This window comes from Drosophila yakuba, chromosome X (genome assembly GCF_016746365.2).
Source record: "Drosophila yakuba strain Tai18E2 chromosome X, Prin_Dyak_Tai18E2_2.1, whole genome shotgun sequence".
In the NCBI taxonomy this organism is placed as follows: domain Eukaryota; kingdom Metazoa; phylum Arthropoda; class Insecta; order Diptera; family Drosophilidae; genus Drosophila; species Drosophila yakuba.
The window spans coordinates 12,381,466-12,399,932 of NC_052526.2; the positions used below are offsets into that span (position 1 = coordinate 12,381,466).

Below are 18,467 nucleotides of genomic sequence, written 5' to 3' on the forward strand. Positions count from 1 at the left end.
TGCCACACGGTGACTGCGAAACGGTGTGGCAACGCCTCGCCTACTAATTGCAAATAAGGTGTTAATCAATACATGTTGATACGAATAAAACTTCAAATTTTCGGCCAAAACACAAATCGGTTCTCCTAAATTCGCACTGACAAAGGTGAAGCAGCACGGCCACCGAACAGTCCAGAGTACATCCACAGCAGCGTCATGGGTGTCCCCAAGTTCTTTCGCTACATCAGCGAGCGATATCCTTGCCTCAGCGAGTTGGCGCGGGAGCATAGCGTAAGTAAAGCTGGAGAGGATGTGCCTGTTGCTGTGGCCGCCATGTCATGCCATGTACTTTGCAGATACCCGAGTTCGACAACCTGTACCTGGACATGAACGGCATCGTGCACAACTGCTCGCATCCGGACGACAACAACATTCACTTTCACCTGGAGGAGCACCAGATATTCCAGGACATCTTCAACTACGTGGACAAGCTGTTCTACCTGATCAAGCCGCAGCGACTCTTCTTCCTGGCCGTCGACGGAGTGGCGCCCCGCGCCAAGATGAACCAACAGCGCAGCCGGCGATTCCGGTCGGCGCGCGAGGCGGAGCAGCTGGAGGCGAAGGCGGCGCAGCGTGGCGAGCGGCGGGAGCACGAGCGCTTCGACAGCAACTGCATCACACCGGGCACCGAGTTCATGGTGCGGCTGCAGGAGGGACTGCGCGCCTTCCTCAAGACGAAGATATCAACGGATCCGCTGTGGCAGCGGTGCAGCGTGATCCTGAGTGGCCAGGAGACGCCCGGCGAGGGTGAGCACAAGATCATGGACTACATTCGGTACATGAAGGCGCAGCCGGACTTTGATCCCAACACGCGACACTGCCTGTACGGCCTGGACGCCGATCTGATCATCCTGGGCCTCTGCACCCACGAGCTGCACTTCGTGGTGCTGCGCGAGGAGGTCAAGTTCGGGCGCAACGTGAAGCGCACCTCGGTGGAGGAGACGCGCTTCTTTCTGCTGCACCTGGGCCTGCTGCGCGAGTACCTGGAGCTGGAGTTCGACGCCCTGAGCACCGCCGAGCGCAAGTTGGACGTTGCGCAGCTCATCGACGACTGGGTGCTGATGGGCTTCATGGTCGGCAACGACTTCATTCCCCACCTGCCGTGCCTGCACATCTCCTCCAACGCACTGCCGCTGCTCTACCGCACCTACATCCGCATTTACCCGACCCTCGGCGGCAACATCAACGAGAACGGCAAACTCAACCTGCACCGCCTGCAGATCTTCATGTCGGCCCTCACCGAGGTGGAGCTGGAGCAGTTCAAGGAGCACGCCGACGACCTCAAGTACATGAACGCCAAGACGGAGGCGTTCGACATCGACGTCGCGGAGATCACCGAGTCGCAGAACATCGACTCCGACCTAGGAGCCCTCATCAACGAAAGCATGAAGGTATACACTTGTGGCACTGTCTGCCATCCTCCACGCTCGCCCATTGAATGCTTGAATCTTGAATGCTGTTTTGCATCCACAGCTCTACGAGGACGACAGCGAGGAGGACTGGAGCGACGAGGAAGCCGTCCTGATGAACGAGTTCAAGAACTACAAGCGCAACTTCTACCGCAACAAGTTCAAGCGGGACCCGCAGGGCGAACTGATAGAGGAACTGGGCCACCACTACGTCAACGCGCTGCAGTGGGTGCTCGACTACTACTACCGCGGCGTGCAGTCCTGGGACTGGTACTACCCCTTCCACTACGCGCCGTTCATCAGCGACCTCAGGAACATCGAGCAGGTGCAGATCGACTTCCAGATGGGAACGCCCTTTCTTCCATTCCAGCAGGTGAGCTCCCTTAAGATCCCTATCAAAGATCACCTAGAACATGGTGATGTCATGGTGATCCGATCCCGTCAGGCTTATCACTTCGCAAAGATAAACCATAGCTACACAACTTAGACTATCATCTGCTTATCACCATTGCATCATCTATCTGTCTCCCTCTAATCCGATGCTACTGCTAGAGCATTTGGTTAAAGGTAGATTCTTCCAAGGAGTGGATCATGTCTCCTTAACCAATTGCCACTACAAGTAATAAAATGCATTTAGCTTGCGTTCAACCACTTCGATTGAGTCACACTTTCCCCATAAATCTACATACATATGTACTTAGCACACACTTAAGCACTTCGTGTAATCTTCCACATGCAGCTCCTGGCGGTGCTACCGGCGGCCAGCTCCAAACTGCTCCCCGTCGCCTACCACGACCTCATGCTGCTGGCGAGCAGCCCGCTGGCCGAGTTCTATCCACTGGAGTTCGAGAGCGACCTCAATGGCAAGAAGCACGACTGGGAGGCGGTGGTGCTGATACCCTTCATCGACGAGCGGCGTCTGCTGGCCGCCATGCTGCCATGCGAGGCGCAGCTGTCGCTGGCGGAGCGGGAACGCAACCGACACGGTCCCATGTACCTGTACAACTACAGTGCCGAGGCGCAGGGTCCCATGCCAGCGCATCCGCCGCTGCGGGCCCTTCCTGAGCTCTACTGCACGGAGGTGGCCAAGTGGTCGCGCGAAATCGCGCTCAATCTGCCGCACAGCGTGTGCGTTGAGCTGCCGAATGCGGCGAGGCACGTCTTCTTCCCGGGATTCCCCACCATGCAGCATCTGCCCTTCGACGTGAGTGACGCCTGAACGCATCTTCCTGCCCGCCTCTAATATGCTTCCTATTTTCCAGTTCGAGCTGCGCCACGATCGCGTCAAGGTGTTCGAACAGGTCAGTCGCAACCAGAACATGGTGCTGAAGCCGCGCAAGCGTCAGCTGGAGGACACCCTGGAGGCGGTAGCCGGCCAGTACCTGGAGCAAGTGGTGCACATCGGCTGGCCGCATCTCGTCAAGGCGAAGGTGGTGCGCGTGGCCACGCGGGATCAGCGCGTCGACGTGGAGGGAATCGCGCAGAACGATTCGCGGCGTTTCGATTCGGAGTGCAAGACGCTGCAGGAACAGTTGAGTTTGAAGCCGCCGCCTGCGCCTGCAGTTCCGCTGCTAATGCTCCTTCTTCGTTCTCCTCCTTTCTCCTGGTAGCTTTACCACCCGCATGGGTATACAGTTTGCCAACTATGACGTGCTCGTCTATGTGCGCACCTTCGCCGGCAGATCGACGGAGTTCGGCGCCAAGGGGGCACTGAAGGTGCGCGACTCGTGGAGCAGCTCCGTCACCGGCTATCCCGCCCAGGGCGTGGTGGCCGAACTGGCGGTGCGGGAGAACATGCGCAAGCAGTTCCGCAACGTGGAGGACTTCTTTCCCGCCGGCAGCACGATCTTCTTGATCACCGATCCGTATTACGGCAGCGAGGGCACTGTGCAGGACCCACTGCTGGCCTACACCAACGGCCGCATTCAGGGTAAGTCCGTCCCGCCAAGCCAAGCCAAGACAACCCATCATCCCATCCCTTTATCTCCGCAGTCAACATCAGGGTCCGACCGGAACCGGAGGTAAAGGCGGCACGTCTGCTGCAGGAGGAGCGCGACCGGGACTACCTGAGCACCTACCAGGTCTGCCACTTGCTGAGGATCAGTGGGCGCGCCCTGGGACGCCTAACTGGCACCGTGTGGGTGGTGCTCGGTCCGCGGCGGCAGAAGATGGAGAACGTGACCAAGCACAACATTGGCCTGCAGCTCAAGTATCCACGCCAGAACGAGGAGCGCGCGGGCTACTGCTGCCGCACGAACAACCAGTGGTTCTACTCCAGCCTGGCCCTCGATCTGATGCGCGACTATTGCGAGCGTTACCCAGACGTGATCACCTTCTTCGGCGACTCCAACGATCGCGCCGAGTACGTCTTCGAAGAGGACGTGTTCCCCGATGAGGTGGGCCAGCATCGCGTCGAGGAACTGGCCAACTGGGTGCGCCAGCAGCCGCACATGAAAGTGGAGCGCATCGCCTGCGGCTCCAAGACGGTCTGCCGCGAGACCGTCGAGCTCCTGATGGCCGCCGTCGAAGAGCTGCGCTCACTGCCCGTCAAGGATGTTAAGCTGCAGGTGAAGCCGCATCTGCTCATCAAGCCCAATGTCACACTGCCAGAAGCCTACCGACCACGGCGACCAGTGCGTCTATTTGACCGCGTCGTCATCGTACGCACCATTTACATGGTACCTGTGGGCATTAAGGGCACCGTGATTGGCATCCACCCCGTTACGGATCCCAACCCGGTCCGCTTGGAGTGCGTCCATGCCGTCGACACCTTCTGCGAGGTGCTGTTCGACAAGCCCGTTCCGAACTGCAATGACATCCACGGCATCGCCCAAGACCGAGTCTACAAGGTCCCTGAGAACGCCCTGGTGATCATCAACACGGACGGTAAGTGAGATTGGAATTACGTAGATACATGACAATGCTCCAACTTCTTCGCCCATGCAGAGCAAGCAGAGAAGCAGAACGACAGCGCACAGTCGGCGAGGGATCCTCAGCAGAACAGGACACGGAACGAGCCAGTCCGCGCGAGCAGCAGTCGCTATGTGACCGCAGCAGGGTCGACCTGGGTTCCGATCACGATGAAGACCCAAATTTGTGACGAGTTCGTGAAAACGCGTGGCGACTCAAAGGCCAGGACGGATTCGTACAAGCCAGAGCCGGAGCCACAACCGGTGCCGCCGCCCCAGGCTGCCAACTGGCGGAAACGGGTCAGTGCCCCAACAGCCAAGCCGCAGCCCACGCCAGATAATTGGCGCCAGAATCGGTCCCGTCAACAAGGCGGAAGTTCCTTTGTTGTTCCGCCCACAGAAGCTGCCACTGCGTCCACTACATCCACTGCTGTCCCGTCCGCCACGGTGACGCCGCAGGCTCAAACTTTGGCGCTCATGTCGTTGTTAGGCTTAAAGAAGGACCAGGACTCGCAGCCACCACAGGAGCCGGCGCAGCAGCCACATCCACCACTACTGCCACCGCAACAAGCTCCACTGCCGGGACAAATGCCCGTAACTGCTCCCTGCTCAGATGTGCCTCTTCTCCATTCAGCTAACCACGTTTCATTGCAGAATCTGCCCAAGCCACCGCTCTTTTGGCAGCAGGAGGCGCAGAAGCAACAGCAACAGCAACAGCAGGCGCACGCACAGGTGGAGACTGAGCGTATTAAGAGCCAGCAGTGGTTCAGAAGCGGCCCGACTGGAGCGGACTTGGATCAGCCACCGTTGGGTGGTCCGGCAAAGAGGCAGTCGCAACAGCGGATGCGCCCGCAGATGCAGCACGCCAACGCATTCCACTCTGGCTTCAACAACGGAAATCAGCCGCGTCCCAACAAGAACATGGCTGCGCAGAGCGCCTTCAACAACAACGTGCGCATGCACCACCAGCACCAGCAGAAGCAGCACCACCCATATCACCCGTACCAGCAACAGCAGCCGTACCAACAGCCGTACCAGCAGCTGACGGAGGTCAACAATACGGCACCGCGCTACTCATCGATACAAGATTTTGTGCCCATACAGGCGTACCGTCCCAAGAAATCAAGTCGCGTCCAACCAACCGGTAACCAGGACATCGATGTCGTAAGAAAACTAACGCGGTGGGAATAGGGCTGTCAATTCAAGAATCTTTGTTTTACGCCTGTGTTGCAGCAATCGACGCACGAAACCACAGACACGAAGCCCAGTTCTAGTCTTCCGGAACAATCAGCAGGCGAACAGGCGATTGGACTGATGCAAACGCTGAAGATTCAGGTGAGCATTGCTGCAAGTCAAAGCCGTGATGCCCGTAATGATACGATACCCCTCCGTCCAGCAGCCGCCGACGTCGCAGTCTGAATCTGATGCGGTCTCATCAGGCAGTGCGAATGCGCCCACAGCATCGTCATCATCCCAGGTGATAGGAGAGAGAGTTATAGTTATGACTGCATCATTTACTCATCAAATTTGATTCTGTTGCAGGCGACGAAGCTGAGGAAACAGCGAGTGCCTCGCATTGGCGCCAAATTCGATTTGGAATACATAATGCATTGAGACGATATTACGCAGCTTGGGGCCCACTCAATGAATTAATCAATTATGAATCCCAAAACCTAAGACCCAACTTCCAACGTCCAACGCCCAACGGCCCACGCCCAAACTTAGAAAGTTGACAAACGCGTATTCTTAAGACCCACCTAACTGTAGGAATGCAAAGTTACTGGAACCTACACCTTATATTACCTTATTTCTATATCCTAGTCTGTGCGAGGCACTCGAATTGCCGCATACGATAGACTGCTTTTCTTAGAGTTGTGGGTTATGTGAATACCGAAATGAGACTGACTCATCATTTTATTTTCTTGTAATAAATTCAACTTTTCCCCACATTTTCTTTTGCTACTGAAGACCATTGGGACCATTGTTGCAAGGGATCTGTTTTAGTGGACGTGTTTTTTCTGAATAAACCTGGAACTATCAACGCTGCTCGTTGCTGATGTGATTCCCTCACATTTTTTGAATGGTTTGCATTTCCGGAAAACTGCAAGGCCTTCGTCAAGTTGGGCTGTCAGTTAAAGTTCAAATGCATTCTTTCGACAATCCATTCAAATCAAACATCGGAACTAGGAGGCTTCTTCTAGGCAATTGCCAGTTCAGGGAGGCTAGGAGTTAGCCCTGGCAGAAGCTAGGCAATCCTGCATGCCTGCGTGCGATACTTTTTGACAGGCTAACGTTAAAATGGCCGCCAATGTGTCACTTCGATTGCGAAATCTTGGCGAGCAGGTTGTCCCCAAAACGATGAAAAGAAAAATGGCAGGTATGGAACGAATCTTCTGCTCCTAGTGTGGTCACTACCCTTCTTGTGGTTCTTTCCCTTAGAACAAGCACAAGAACCAGAGCAAAAGTACAGCGCCAGCGAGCTGCCCTCCGAGGAGGTCATGCTGGAGATCGAGAAAAAGCTTTCCCTGCCAGGATGGAAGGACCCCGAGCGGTACATCACTGCAGCGGGGTCAGTGGCGGTGCCAATCACCATGAAGAAGCGGATACCCGAGAGTTTCGTCAAGGTCTGCCGGCATGAGCACGCCCTTGCGGAGCAGTCGACCCCAGTGCAGACTCGACCGAAGCTTTGTCGGTTTTTCAAACTCAACTACAAGCCGCGTGTCCTCAATCTGACGGATTTACCCGAGGAGTGAGAGCTCCTGCGTGACTTTGTTGTTCCTAATAAAATATGGCGTCGTTACACACATATGCAAGCATGTTCTTAGTTCTTAGTTGGATGCAGTCAACCGACTTGTATAGGGAATGGTCAGGAGTATATATGTATATATTGCTTAACCAGGGCAAATCGCTCGGATCAGCAAATCAAATATATAGACTGCGAATAGCTGGGACACAAGAGTCAAGGATGCACAACGCATCCAGCGGAGTGCTGTCACTATTTGCCATAATTTGCTCAGAATTAGAAGACTTGTCGTTGCTTACGAATTAAGGTTTTGATTTGCGTATAATTAATTACGACTTCATATGTACATACAATGCATTCGTTAAAAATAATAAAAAATAAGGTGTTGTTAAGAAAGCCAGCGGGTGTTGTCAACAAAGGTTCCATTTGATTCAGTTTTAGAAATCCCACAACAGTGGATACAACAACTTGGATAACTACATGGTTCGCGGTGCCGGACGTTCGACTTGCCACGACTCCCACATATCACCTTCGCACCATGTCGCACCGGATTCCTCATCGACTTGTCCTCGGCCGAAACCATTGTAGGATGCATTGTAGGATGCTGTGTGGATCTGCCTTGCGGACGGGTGACGGGAAGGGCACACCGCCAAGCCAACCGCCGTAACAGATCAGATCCGATCCGATCCGATCAGATAAACTCGGCCATGCCTAGAGCGGCGTGGCCTCCTCATCATAGCACTTGGTTTGTTGTTGTTGTTAATAGTGAATTTTATTGTGGTTGCCGTTGTTTATAGAGCTAAGCTTATTCCTGTTCATATTGTTGGTTGTTAGTTAGGTTCGCTTCACTTCTCGTTATTGTTGCTTTTGTTGTGTTTGTTGGTGTGGTGGCCGCAGATCTGTGGTTGCTGTTACTAACTTTGCAGGCCCGGGTATCAGTTAGCAGTCTTGTTTGGTCCTAAGACGCTGCCGCTGCCGTTGCCAAAACGGACACCGGTTCACTAGAATCAACGTGAATCAACTGCTGCTGCTCCTCCTCGGCGCGCAGCTTGGCGGCCTCCTTCTCCTGCAGCTGAGCCTCCAGCTCCTCGACATTGCGAAAGATTCGGGCGTACTGGAAACGTTCGTGGCACGCCTGCTGATAGGAAGCGGCCTCTGCCTCGCACTCGCCAAACACATCGCCGTCCCGCAACGCTGTGTAGATTTTGGTGGCCTCCTGCGGAACACAATTCAAATTGCATGGGTGAACAACAGGGGTCAATCAATGGGTGGGCCAATGGGTTTGGCAATCACTTACCTCCAGCCGGAGCTTGGTCAGGTTGAAGCTAGTGACCAGCTTGATGGCGGCGGCCTTTTTACTATTGTCCAGCTCGTACAGACTGCGGGCGCCCTCGTATAAATGCAGTATGGAAGCGTTGTGTTTGGCAATGAACTCGTCGTTGAGCTGCTGGGGCGTCTTGCTGCCTATCAGTTCTTTGGTGGCCTTGTCCAGCACCTGTTGTACGTGCTCATTGAACGGCTGCTCCTTGGCGGCGATGGTTAACGACTTAACGAAGCGAATAATGCAGCTGTGGACTTCGGGGTGCGCGGGATCGACGGCGCGAGCGCGCCGGATGCACTGCAGCATTAGGAGCAGTTTATTCTTGCGGTAGTACACCTCGAAGGCCAGCAGGTGCGTCTCGATGCGCTCCTTAGCCAGCTGCTGCAGCGGCTTCAAGAAGTCAATGGCCTTCTCCAGCGGATCGTCCGTGCGCTCCAGCTTCTCGGCCACCAGCTCGTCCAACTGCGGAGCATCGGGGTCGGTCTCCTGGTTCGCCTGCTGCTTCGACTTCTGGTGCTGCTCGCGCTTCACCTGCGCCTGTGCGGCCTGCGCACTCTCCAGCTCGGCTTTCTTCTTGGCCTTGCGCTGTTTGCTGCGCAGCTTCTTCAGTTCCGAGGGGGGCAGGTTCTCTGTAACGAAGAATAACCAAGTGATCCAGCTGAGTAAACGGGCAAGAGAGCAAGGGAACTAATAGGGAACTGCCAGGGTACAGTGTACGTACCAATGTCAATCTCCTCAATGGTTGTCTCTGACTTAAGCGGCTTGTCGTACAGACGAATGTACACCTCGATTGCGCACTTGGCCGCCTTGAAATAGAATGGATGCTGGCGCAGCACGTCCTCCAGTCGCAGCAAGCCAACGTAGGCACGCAGCGTCATTTTACGCATGCAGTAGGTGTGAAAATCGAACTGGTCTTCGACAATCTCGGCAAAGTGGCGCTCCACCTCGTGGCACTTCTTCAACGACTCGCCCCAGCGACCCATGCGCTGATAGGCCAGGGCACACTCCGTCTGGAACCACATGCACTGCATCTCGTTCAAGTTATCCATGGCGGAGACACCCTCGCGGGTGAACTTCGCGCAGATCTCCTCTGCCTCCTGCACCATGTTGGCGCGCAGCATGTACTTGGCGCACTTCGAATTGATGTAGCTGCGGGGGAAACACATTGATGGTTACCATCAGCAAGTCTATGCAAGGGACGCGCACACTCACCGATCCGCCGTGTCCATGCTCTGGGCTTCCTCCAGCCAGACGTACGCCTCCACGGGATCGCCGGCATGCTTGAAGATACGACCCTTGGTGATGAGCAGCTCAATGAGTGTTGGCGTATGATCGATCGCCACATTGATGTACTCCAGTGCGCGGTCCGTATCACGCATGTAGTCGTAGTGCTGCGCCAGAAACAGTGCCGTCCACACCAGAGCCGAGGCCGGCTCGACGGGAACCCCGGCGTCGGCATCTTCGCGAGAAAAGTGGCCGGAACGGGTAAGGTTCTCGAAATACTGCAGCGCCAGCTCCTCGATGACGGCCGCCTTCTCCGGAATCTGGTGCAGAGTGCGCACGTTGACAAATAGCGGCGGAATGCCCTTACGCAGACCGCGGCGCAGGTACTCGTCGGTCACGACGCGGAACTCGGCGCCGTTGGCGATGTTCAAAGGCAGGCGGCGAGGGCAAAGGGCGCGCGGATACTGCTCCTGGAACACGCGATAAATCGACACGACGGCACTTGAGTCGGTCACCTGGCGGGCGGCAATGTACTGCTCGTAGTAGAGCACGTTCTCTGGATTGCGGCGGATCAGAGACTCAAAGATGGGCACAGCCTTCTCCTGCTGCTGCAGCTTAATGTACAGATCGCCCATGGTCTCGCGAACGGCCAGCTTGTCGACGATCTGGGCCTGGTACTTGGTCAGGTGGTCCACGGCCTGCTGCAGACGATCCGACTCGATGAGTATCTGGTTCTGGTAGAGCAGCAGCTCCGAGTGGCGGTAATCGTGCGCCTCCTGCCCGTGGAGCAGAAACATGGAACGAGAGAGACGAAAGTTTAGATGTATTGGAATACACGATGGGATCGGCAGGCAACAAGGTACATACAATCGACGTCTGCGACTGGCTGAACGTCTCCAGGATGCTGTTGGCCATGTCGTAGTCACGCAGCAGATGGTAGCTCATGGCGAAACCGATCCAGGAGGCGTGCTGCGAGGGACGCAGCGTGAACAGGTGGTGGCGCGTCTCCTTGTAGCCCTCGAGGTCGCGCATTTGGATCTGGAGGAGCGACAGGTCCTTCAGGATCTGCAGGTTGTCCTTCTCCCACTTGAGCGCGTTGCGGTAGCACTTGATGGCCTCGTCGTACTTCTTGTCGCTACGCTGAAGCAGTCCGTAGACGTGCCAGCAGACGTGGGAGCGCAGGTCGTTGCGCAGACCCAGACGCACATACTTGTAGGCCTCCTCGCGGCGACCCAGTCCGTTCAGGGTGAGCCCCTTCATGGCCAGCGTCTCGCCGTGCTCCGTGTACTTGGGGTTGGACAGGATCTGCTTGGCCAGTTTAAGGCCATTTTTGTACTGCTTCAGTTCGTAGCATTTCTGTTTGGTACGGGGGACACAGAGGGGAAAAAGGTTTTAGTCAAAGTTTCTCGCATCCCGCGCACTGCGGATTTTGAGGTTATGCGACCAGCGGGCCGAGCACAAACGTCGGCGGTTGAGCAGGGCCCGCGATGGCCCGCCGTTGTCGCACATCTCGAGCAGCGGAGGCATCGCCTCCGGATTGCTTCTGCCAAAAATAGGCACTCTCCAACCTGACTTGGGCGAAAAAGCACATGGATGCCGAAGCCGGCCAAAGGCAGGAATGGAGGGAGGGGGCTGCACAGCGGAGTTATTGTGGGTAGGGGGAGGGCTGGGGCAGCAGGGGCACCTGCACCGGCTTACAAGTAGCTTGCGGAAGAGCGCACCCTCCTTGGGCGGCAGGGGATCGCTGGAAGGCATCTCTGCAAGGCTGCGGCTGCTCCTCTCTTCGGCCTGCTGCTTCTTCTTCTGCTTGGTCGTTCTTGTTCTTCCTCAGCTGCTGACTGGGACTGGGTTTTCGCCTGGCCGTGAATTGCACCGGACTGCGGGATCTGTGGATCAGCGAGCTGAGCGGAGCTGAGCTGAGATGCGATGCCTCTTCTGCTGCTGCTCGGAAGCGGAGCTGGACTCGATTGGCAGACTATACGGAGTAGACACACCACACACAAGGCGAAAACGTCGAACGGCGAACGGCAAACTGCGAGCACGGGCACGAGCAAATTTCTAAATCGACGTGAGACGGCCACACACACGCACACTGGCAAGCTCGACTGTGCACATGCACGCAATGGCGCACGCACACTGACACACGCGTGCACGCGCGTCGCGGTGAATGGCAATGGTAATCGCACGCCGTTGCGAATGGGTGTGAACGCGCTTGTTTTGAATCGCGCTGCTTGACGGTTATGTAAAGCAAGTGATTTGTTAATTAAAACTTGTTCTGAAAGGCCAAAGGCCAGCTAGCTTTTCATTTATATTCGTAATAGATTCCACCCAGCATGCTCCGCCATCGTATTTGCTTTTACATTGCCCAGCTTTCGTGTTCGAAAATAATAAGCAATGAACACAACAGCTGTTGCCTATCGAAAGTCCCGTGCGATACTAACCCAACACGATAGTGAACAAAGTAAATTGGCAAGAAGAAGACCACCGGCGGAAGCAACAACATGAATTCTTTGGCCAGGATCGGGGGTTTTGTGTGCCAGTCCGTGCAGATAGCCGGCTGCGGGGTAAGTAAACGACGTATTCCCAAGGAGGCGAAAGTAATACTCAGCCCATTGTCCCAACAGCTGCAGCAGGTGCGCACCAAGTACGCCGATTGGAAGATGATTCGCGATGTCAAGCGGCGCAAGTGCGTCAAGGAGAACGCCGTGGAGCGACTACGGATCAACTCGCTGCGCAAGAACGACATCCTGCCGCCGGAGCTGCGCGAGGTGGCCGACGCCGAGATCGCTGCCTTTCCACGGGACTCATCGCTCGTCCGGGTGAGGGAACGCTGTGCGCTTACGTCACGGCCGCGCGGAGTCGTCCACAAGTACAGGCTTAGTCGAATCGTGTGGCGCCACCTCGCCGACTACAACAAGCTGTCCGGCGTGCAGCGTGCCATGTGGTAACGCCGACTCCTGTTAGCAATCTAGGGAAATAAAACATGTTAGTAGTCATCCACTTTCCAGCATTTTTTTTTTATCGGTTTGGGTTCCTGCACAGCTGACAGCCTATCGATAACAGTGATATCGGACGCTGCCGGGAGAAGTAAATACAAGTTTTGGAAGTTATTTTGCTCCGGCGAAAATGTCCCGGAAATCAAAGACGACAGATTGGTATGCCTCCACCGGCCACAGGACACAACTCAACCTGATCGAGTTCAGTTTCTTGGACCGCAAGGCGGAGCTGTCGGGCCTGCTGCAGGCCAAGAGCCGCCAGGCAGGCAGGAGTCTGGTGGAGAACGAGGCAGACTTCTGGAAGTTCGTGGCCAAGTACGAGCACATGATGCTCTCCACGGGCCGACCCATGCTGCCGCACCGGCTCGCGGAGGCGGAGCTGACCAGTGTGCACCCGTATCACCGCAGCAAGCACTTGGCATTGCGATTGGACGCTGACGAACTGCTACAGGAGGCGGACAACGAAATGCAGGCTCAGTTCCGGCATCTCCTGCTGGTGTACCTAGACTTCCGCCAGGCGGAAAAGTTCCAGCGCATCCGAAAGCTGCGGCAGTCACAACGCAATCTCCCCATTGCCCGTTTCCGGCAGGACTTGCGCGAGGCTCTGGACACGTCCCGCGTGGTCATAGTGGCCGGTGACACGGGCTGCGGCAAGTCCACACAGGTGCCCCAGTTTCTCTACGACTTTGGCTACCGCAGCATTGGTGAGCTCGCCTCTTTCACTCCGACGTTTTCTTATTAATGACCCGATCCTGTAATGCCGTAGCTTGCACCCAGCCGCGGCGCTTGGCCTGCGTCTCCCTGTGCAAGCGGGTGGCGCACGAGCTGCTGGACGACTACGGCAGTCGGGTGGCCTTCCAGATCCGATTTGAACGCAGCCGGACGCAGCTCACCAACATCATTTTTATCACGGAGGGCCTGCTGCTGCGGCAACTGGCGGTTGCCGCCAACCTCGACCAGTACGACGCCCTCATTTTGGACGAAATCCACGAGCGCAACTTGTTTGGTGACTTCCTACTGGGTGTGACCAAGTGCCTGCTAAGGGCGCGGCCGCAACTGAAGCTGATACTCATGTCTGCCACCATCAACGTGGAGCTCTTCCACGGCTACTTCCGCGAAGAGGGCGCACGGCTGGTGCAGGTGCCGGGACGCCTCTTCCCTATCAAGCTGCGTTACCTGCCGCCTCCTGCACTGGAACTAAAGGCGGGACAAGCGACGGCGGAATCCAAACGCTTTAAGGGTACCCGGATCGACCCGGCGCCATTTGTCCAGGTGCTCAGCCTTATTGACCAGCAGTATCCAAGTAAGTTTAGCTATCATGTTCCTGTAGGACTCCACTGATAAACATTTTACCCAGCCACCGAGCGCGGCGACGTGCTTATCTTCGTTAGCGGCGTGAACGAAATCGAATCAGTTGTGGAGGCCGTCCAAGAGTACGCCACCGAACAGACTCACTGGCTTGTCCTGCCGCTGCACAGTGGCCAAGCGATGGCGGAGCAAGGCAAGGTGTTTGACTACGCGCCCGAGGGCATGCGCAAGTGTATTGTGTCTACCAACATAGCCGAAACGTCGCTCACCGTGGACGGCGTGCGGTTCGTGGTCGATTCGGGCAAGGTCAAGGAGATGAGCTATGACGCCATATGCAAGGGCCAGCGCCTGAAGGAGTTCTGGGTGTCCAAGTCGTCTGCGGATCAGCGCAAGGGTCGTGCTGGGCGCACTGGACCAGGTGTAAGCTAGTACCTAACCCACGCTCGCTTCATTTCTCATACATCCACACCTTCCGGCCGCAGGTCTGTTTCCGGCTCTACACCGCGGAGCAATTCAACGCTTTCGAAGCCTATCCCACTCCGGAAATCTACCGTGTGCCGCTCGACACGATGCTGCTGCAGATGGTGTCCATGGGGCTGCCCGACGTCAGGGCCTTTCCCTTCATTGAGGCACCGGAAACGGAGCGCATAGAGCAGACCATTCTGGCACTTAAGCAACACGTGAGCATTTCCCCGATACTCAATTATGTAAACCCCAATTCAACCTGGTCTTTAATCTCTATTCGCAGAGCGCTCTCAGCGTGGAGGAGAAGATCACACCATTGGGCAGCTCGCTGGCCAACTTGCCCGTGGAGCTATCCATCGGCAAGATGCTGCTCATGGGCTGTGTGTTCCCCGAGGTGGAGCAGCTGCTGACCCTGGCCGCCATGCTGAGCGTGCAGAATCCGCTGACGAATCGTGCCCATACAGACCAGCGCTGCGTGCGCGAGCGGGAGTCGCTGGAGTCCGATCAGGGCGATATCTTCACCCTGGTGCGCCTCTACCGCGAGTGGGTGCAGCTCAAGATGCGGCGCGATGGCACTCGGCAGTGGTGCCGCCGCTTGGGCATCGAGGAGCAGCGATTCTATGAGGTGACCAAGCTGCGTCAGCAGTTCCAGCGCATCCTCGAGGGCTGCGGTATGGTGGTGGCCAGCGGTTCGGACTCCCAGCTAACCAGTGCCGAGCGCGCCACGCGGCATGGTGAGCTGCGCCATCTGAAAGCCATGAAACGCCGCCAGCGATTTGAGCAACCCCGTCAGCGCAAGTTGCTTAAGCACAGCGCTGGAAGGGCAGCGGAGGACGAGGAGGAGCGGGATGAGCCACAGGGCGACGACATGCGGGACGTGGACTTCCGGCTGCGGTTCGATCCTCGCCAGCTGTCGCTGCTGGAGCGTTCGGCGCGGCTCGACCGACACCGCGACGTTGTGCTAATGAAGCTGCTGCTCGGCTGCGGTTTCTATCCACAGCTGGCCATCAGCGACGAGTTCAACTACTGCAAGGGCGGTGGCCAGCAGTTCTTCCACACGCGGCTCAAGCCCTTCCTGCTGCAGCACCCCAACTCGCACTTCGCCAAGCACTTCGAGCTGCTCAAGCTGGCCGACAGCGATCTGCTGCCCAAGCCGGACTTCTACACGCCCAAGCAGCCGCTCAGCGAGCGCCACCAGCTGCTCTGCTACCAGTAAGTGCGGCAGTAGGGAATTGTAGCCCCATACCAATCCCCCAAAACTACTCCACAGATCGCTGCTGGAGACCGCGAAGCCCTATCTGATCAACTGCATCCGCCTGCCGGCTGCACAGACGCTATTGCTCTTTAGTTTCGCCATCGACACGAACGCGGGCATCACCCAGATCGTCTGCGACGGTTGGCTGGGACTGGATCTGCCCACGCCCGGCAGCGGTATGGAGCTTCTTAGTCGGGCCATCGAGTTGCGCCGACGCTGGAGCAGGCTGCTTTACGCCAAGCTAGACGGTAAGTGCTCCTCGGGAATATTTAAGCTACTGGGCGGATGAAGATTTATAGGTAGATGAAAGTAGTTTTATATCATTATAGTCTTAGAATTCCTAAAAAAGGTCGGACAAGTAATCGAAATGATTAAAGGCGAAGGTCTTTAGTGTCACCGCCAAACGATCTCCTCCGCGTTGGGCGGGAATCCATATTCGCGTCTGGGCAGAAGCTATTGAAGGGCTTATCCGACTGGGTTTGGTCCGAAGTGCTGACAGATGTGTTCCAGGCTTCCTTGAACTCCGGCGTATGGGATCTTTCGCCCGTGCTGTGCCGGCGCCTTTTCTGCGCATCCTCGTGGTAAGCGATGTAGGTGCGTATTTCGGCAATCCGCTTCTTTTCCTCCACGACCTTCTGGTTCAGCTGCGCCTCCATCTTGCAAAAGCCCTCCAGCTGGCGCTTATTCTGCTCCAGCTGCTGCAACTGGCGGTAGAAACCCAGGTTGTCCGATGCCCGCTGGTCTGCCTGGAACTTGCTGATCTTGCGGTACATCTGCTGGAAGCGCAGGGGATCCTCGAAGTAGTTGGCCACGCAGGTGGGCATTTCCCGGTTGATCTGGATCGTTTTGAGCGCCCGGCCGCACAGTGGGCACTTCCTTTCTTGCGAGGATTGGCCCAAACAGGGGGCGCAGATCACGTGCCGGCACTGGGTCAAGTGGAAGGGCACGGCCGGATCAGTTTTGCGATGAAGAAAGCACTTATTGCAATGCACTCGAAACATATTAAACAATAATTTTTTTTCTGCGCTTTGGACGTTTGTTTCTTCAAAAGTTGTTACTTTGATATTCAGTTAAGTCTAGCGGTTCCTAATTCAGCGGTCTGGCTACTCTGTCAACAGACCTTTTCACCATACTATTGGTTGTGGTGTATTCAAATTTAAAGATTTTTCACCATGATATTTTAAAGCATATATTGAACCATAAAATGATGGAAACGCGATATTTGCATTAATACTTTCCAATTTGCAGACCTCAACAGCAAACAGGAAGCACCTTCCCATTCAAGTGACGACAGGAGCAGCACGCTGTGGCACGATCTTGTGGACTATATGGCGCTGGACGTGGCCTATACGATTCGCCGGCTACTTCCCGCCGATATCAAGAGGCTCTACTCTCACCAGGCCCCCTCGACACGACTCACGGAGCTCAAGGAGAACCCCTTTGCCGTCGACTATCCCATGACCCCGAACGAAGAAAAGGGCGGCCTCAACGTATCGGAGCACGTGGTGTACAGCTGCTTGGCTGAGCAGCAGTGGACGTTGGCCATGGACGCGGCTCTACGGGCAGAGCCATGGAAGTGCACGCGCTGCGATCTCGAACTCGAGGAGTTCGATGTGCTGGAGCAGCTGGTGCACCGACCCAAATGCAAGGGTCGCAAGGCGCAGGGCCAAAAATCGAAACCAACTAGCGCGGAGACCTCAACAGAGGCACCCACGAGCTCACGCTCCCACTCCTCCGGCGGCTATTACTGCGACACCTGCAACAGGGAGTTGAAGCTGTCTAAGATCGACATCCTGCGGCACAAAAAGCAGTGCCGAAATAACAAGTAATCGACTGAATAAAATCAATTGCCTATACGAAAACAGACAAGAAAGTATATTTTAAATGCGCTTATTTGACGCACTAGAAACTTTTAACAAAACAAATTAACTTTTGGGTCAGGAAACAGTCATCGAAAACGAAAGGGCTTTGATATTAAAAACCGTGATACTCGTATTACGCCTGGAAATAAAATGTTTAAATTTGCCGACATTTTTTTAAACTTATTTTTGAAAATAAACTAACAAGTAATGGGAAATGTTAGCTGGCTTTAATTCAGGGACCCTTCAGCCACGTTATGATGAAAAAAACACACCGTTAAATGTTAGCCAGAAGTTATTATTCTGTTTTTCCAACCAAAAATGTTCCGGTTTTGGGCCAAAACAATGGCATTTTTAATTAAAATCAATTATAACCCATTCAATTGCCATTGAAGCCGACGGGAAATTTCCATTTTAATCAAATTGGTCAAAGAATGAATTTATAGAATAAATTATCCGACACGAAATATGTGATTTGATAGCTATGCCTGTTAGCTATACAATAGGTTGATGCTTAAGTGGCGCTGCTTATTTAAACAAATTGTAATTTGTGAAGTTGTCAGGAGTCAAGACTTGAATTTTCGACTGACAACAGAGCTTTCAGAATTCGTCACCCTTTTGCAATGGGATTGGGAGTGGGATTGTCTTTTTGCACAATTTTGTAGCTCACAAAATAGTTTTTAGCTTAGGACGATGACAAAACGGATTTAGAGATTTGTATTGGATCTGCACCTTAATGCGACGCTCCTATCGCCCGTGCTGTTGTTGTCCTAATCTCAGGACACAGAAGCTGCGCTTGTTTATGAAAAGGTCTTTGGCTGTCAAGCTGTCCAATTTTCAGATATAGTTGTGCGCTTCCTCGGCAGGGCAGCTCGCTCCCTCTGCTTCGCCCGGCTGTCTGCTTCCTTGGAACTACATTGTTGTTACTGTCGAGCTCTG

General features: G+C 55.1%; 6 protein-coding genes across 7 annotated transcripts; 4 read left to right on the forward strand and 2 right to left on the reverse strand.

The window, feature by feature from the left end:
- The first annotated feature begins 29 nt into the window (after positions 1 to 29).
- Positions 30 to 6,306, forward strand: LOC6525191 (5'-3' exoribonuclease 1). 2 transcript variants are annotated; one of them, XM_039371699.2, is made up of 12 exons: positions 30 to 270; positions 336 to 1,430; positions 1,513 to 1,821; positions 2,188 to 2,652; positions 2,711 to 2,979; positions 3,059 to 3,378; positions 3,441 to 4,334; positions 4,395 to 4,951; positions 5,012 to 5,521; positions 5,591 to 5,692; positions 5,754 to 5,834; positions 5,900 to 6,306. In XM_039371699.2, exons 1-12 carry the CDS (start codon positions 196 to 198, stop codon positions 5,969 to 5,971), a joined length of 4,749 nt encoding a protein of 1,582 aa, XP_039227633.1. In that variant the 5' UTR covers positions 30 to 195; the 3' UTR covers positions 5,972 to 6,306. The 2 variants fall into 2 exon arrangements, with proteins under 2 accessions (XP_039227633.1, XP_039227634.1); XM_039371700.1 differs by having other exon boundaries at positions 31 to 270; positions 5,757 to 5,834.
- Positions 6,307 to 6,456: 150 nt separating this feature from the next.
- On the forward strand, positions 6,457 to 7,165 carry LOC6525192. The gene is made up of 2 exons (XM_002100994.3): positions 6,457 to 6,734; positions 6,797 to 7,165. The coding sequence occupies exons 1-2, from the start codon at positions 6,656 to 6,658 to the stop codon at positions 7,108 to 7,110; spliced, it is 393 nt and encodes a 130-aa protein (XP_002101030.2). The 5' UTR covers positions 6,457 to 6,655; the 3' UTR covers positions 7,111 to 7,165.
- Positions 7,166 to 7,402: 237 nt separating this feature from the next.
- LOC6525193 (N-alpha-acetyltransferase 16, NatA auxiliary subunit) lies at positions 7,403 to 11,748 on the reverse strand. Its single transcript, XM_002100995.3, has 6 exons — positions 11,344 to 11,748; positions 10,513 to 11,001; positions 9,634 to 10,421; positions 9,143 to 9,570; positions 8,398 to 9,050; positions 7,403 to 8,316 (listed from the first exon to the last, which is right to left on the reverse strand). The coding sequence occupies exons 1-6, from the start codon at positions 11,398 to 11,400 to the stop codon at positions 8,059 to 8,061; spliced, it is 2,673 nt and encodes an 890-aa protein (XP_002101031.1). The 5' UTR covers positions 11,401 to 11,748; the 3' UTR covers positions 7,403 to 8,058.
- A 310-nt stretch (positions 11,749 to 12,058) lies between these two features.
- Positions 12,059 to 12,645, forward strand: LOC6525194 (28S ribosomal protein S14, mitochondrial). Its single transcript, XM_002100996.3, has 2 exons — positions 12,059 to 12,209; positions 12,270 to 12,645. The coding sequence occupies exons 1-2, from the start codon at positions 12,147 to 12,149 to the stop codon at positions 12,591 to 12,593; spliced, it is 387 nt and encodes a 128-aa protein (XP_002101032.1). The 5' UTR covers positions 12,059 to 12,146; the 3' UTR covers positions 12,594 to 12,645.
- Positions 12,646 to 12,697: 52 nt separating this feature from the next.
- Positions 12,698 to 17,535, forward strand: LOC6525195 (probable ATP-dependent RNA helicase DHX34). Its single transcript, XM_002100997.4, has 7 exons — positions 12,698 to 13,345; positions 13,408 to 13,944; positions 13,999 to 14,369; positions 14,432 to 14,629; positions 14,698 to 15,626; positions 15,685 to 15,917; positions 16,918 to 17,535. The coding sequence occupies exons 1-7, from the start codon at positions 12,772 to 12,774 to the stop codon at positions 17,496 to 17,498; spliced, it is 3,423 nt and encodes a 1,140-aa protein (XP_002101033.1). The 5' UTR covers positions 12,698 to 12,771; the 3' UTR covers positions 17,499 to 17,535.
- On the reverse strand, positions 15,956 to 16,923 carry LOC6525196 (RING finger protein narya). The gene has a single exon (XM_002100998.3). It carries the CDS (start codon positions 16,668 to 16,670, stop codon positions 16,041 to 16,043), a length of 630 nt encoding a protein of 209 aa, XP_002101034.1. The 5' UTR covers positions 16,671 to 16,923; the 3' UTR covers positions 15,956 to 16,040.
- Positions 17,536 to 18,467: the final 932 nt, after the last annotated feature.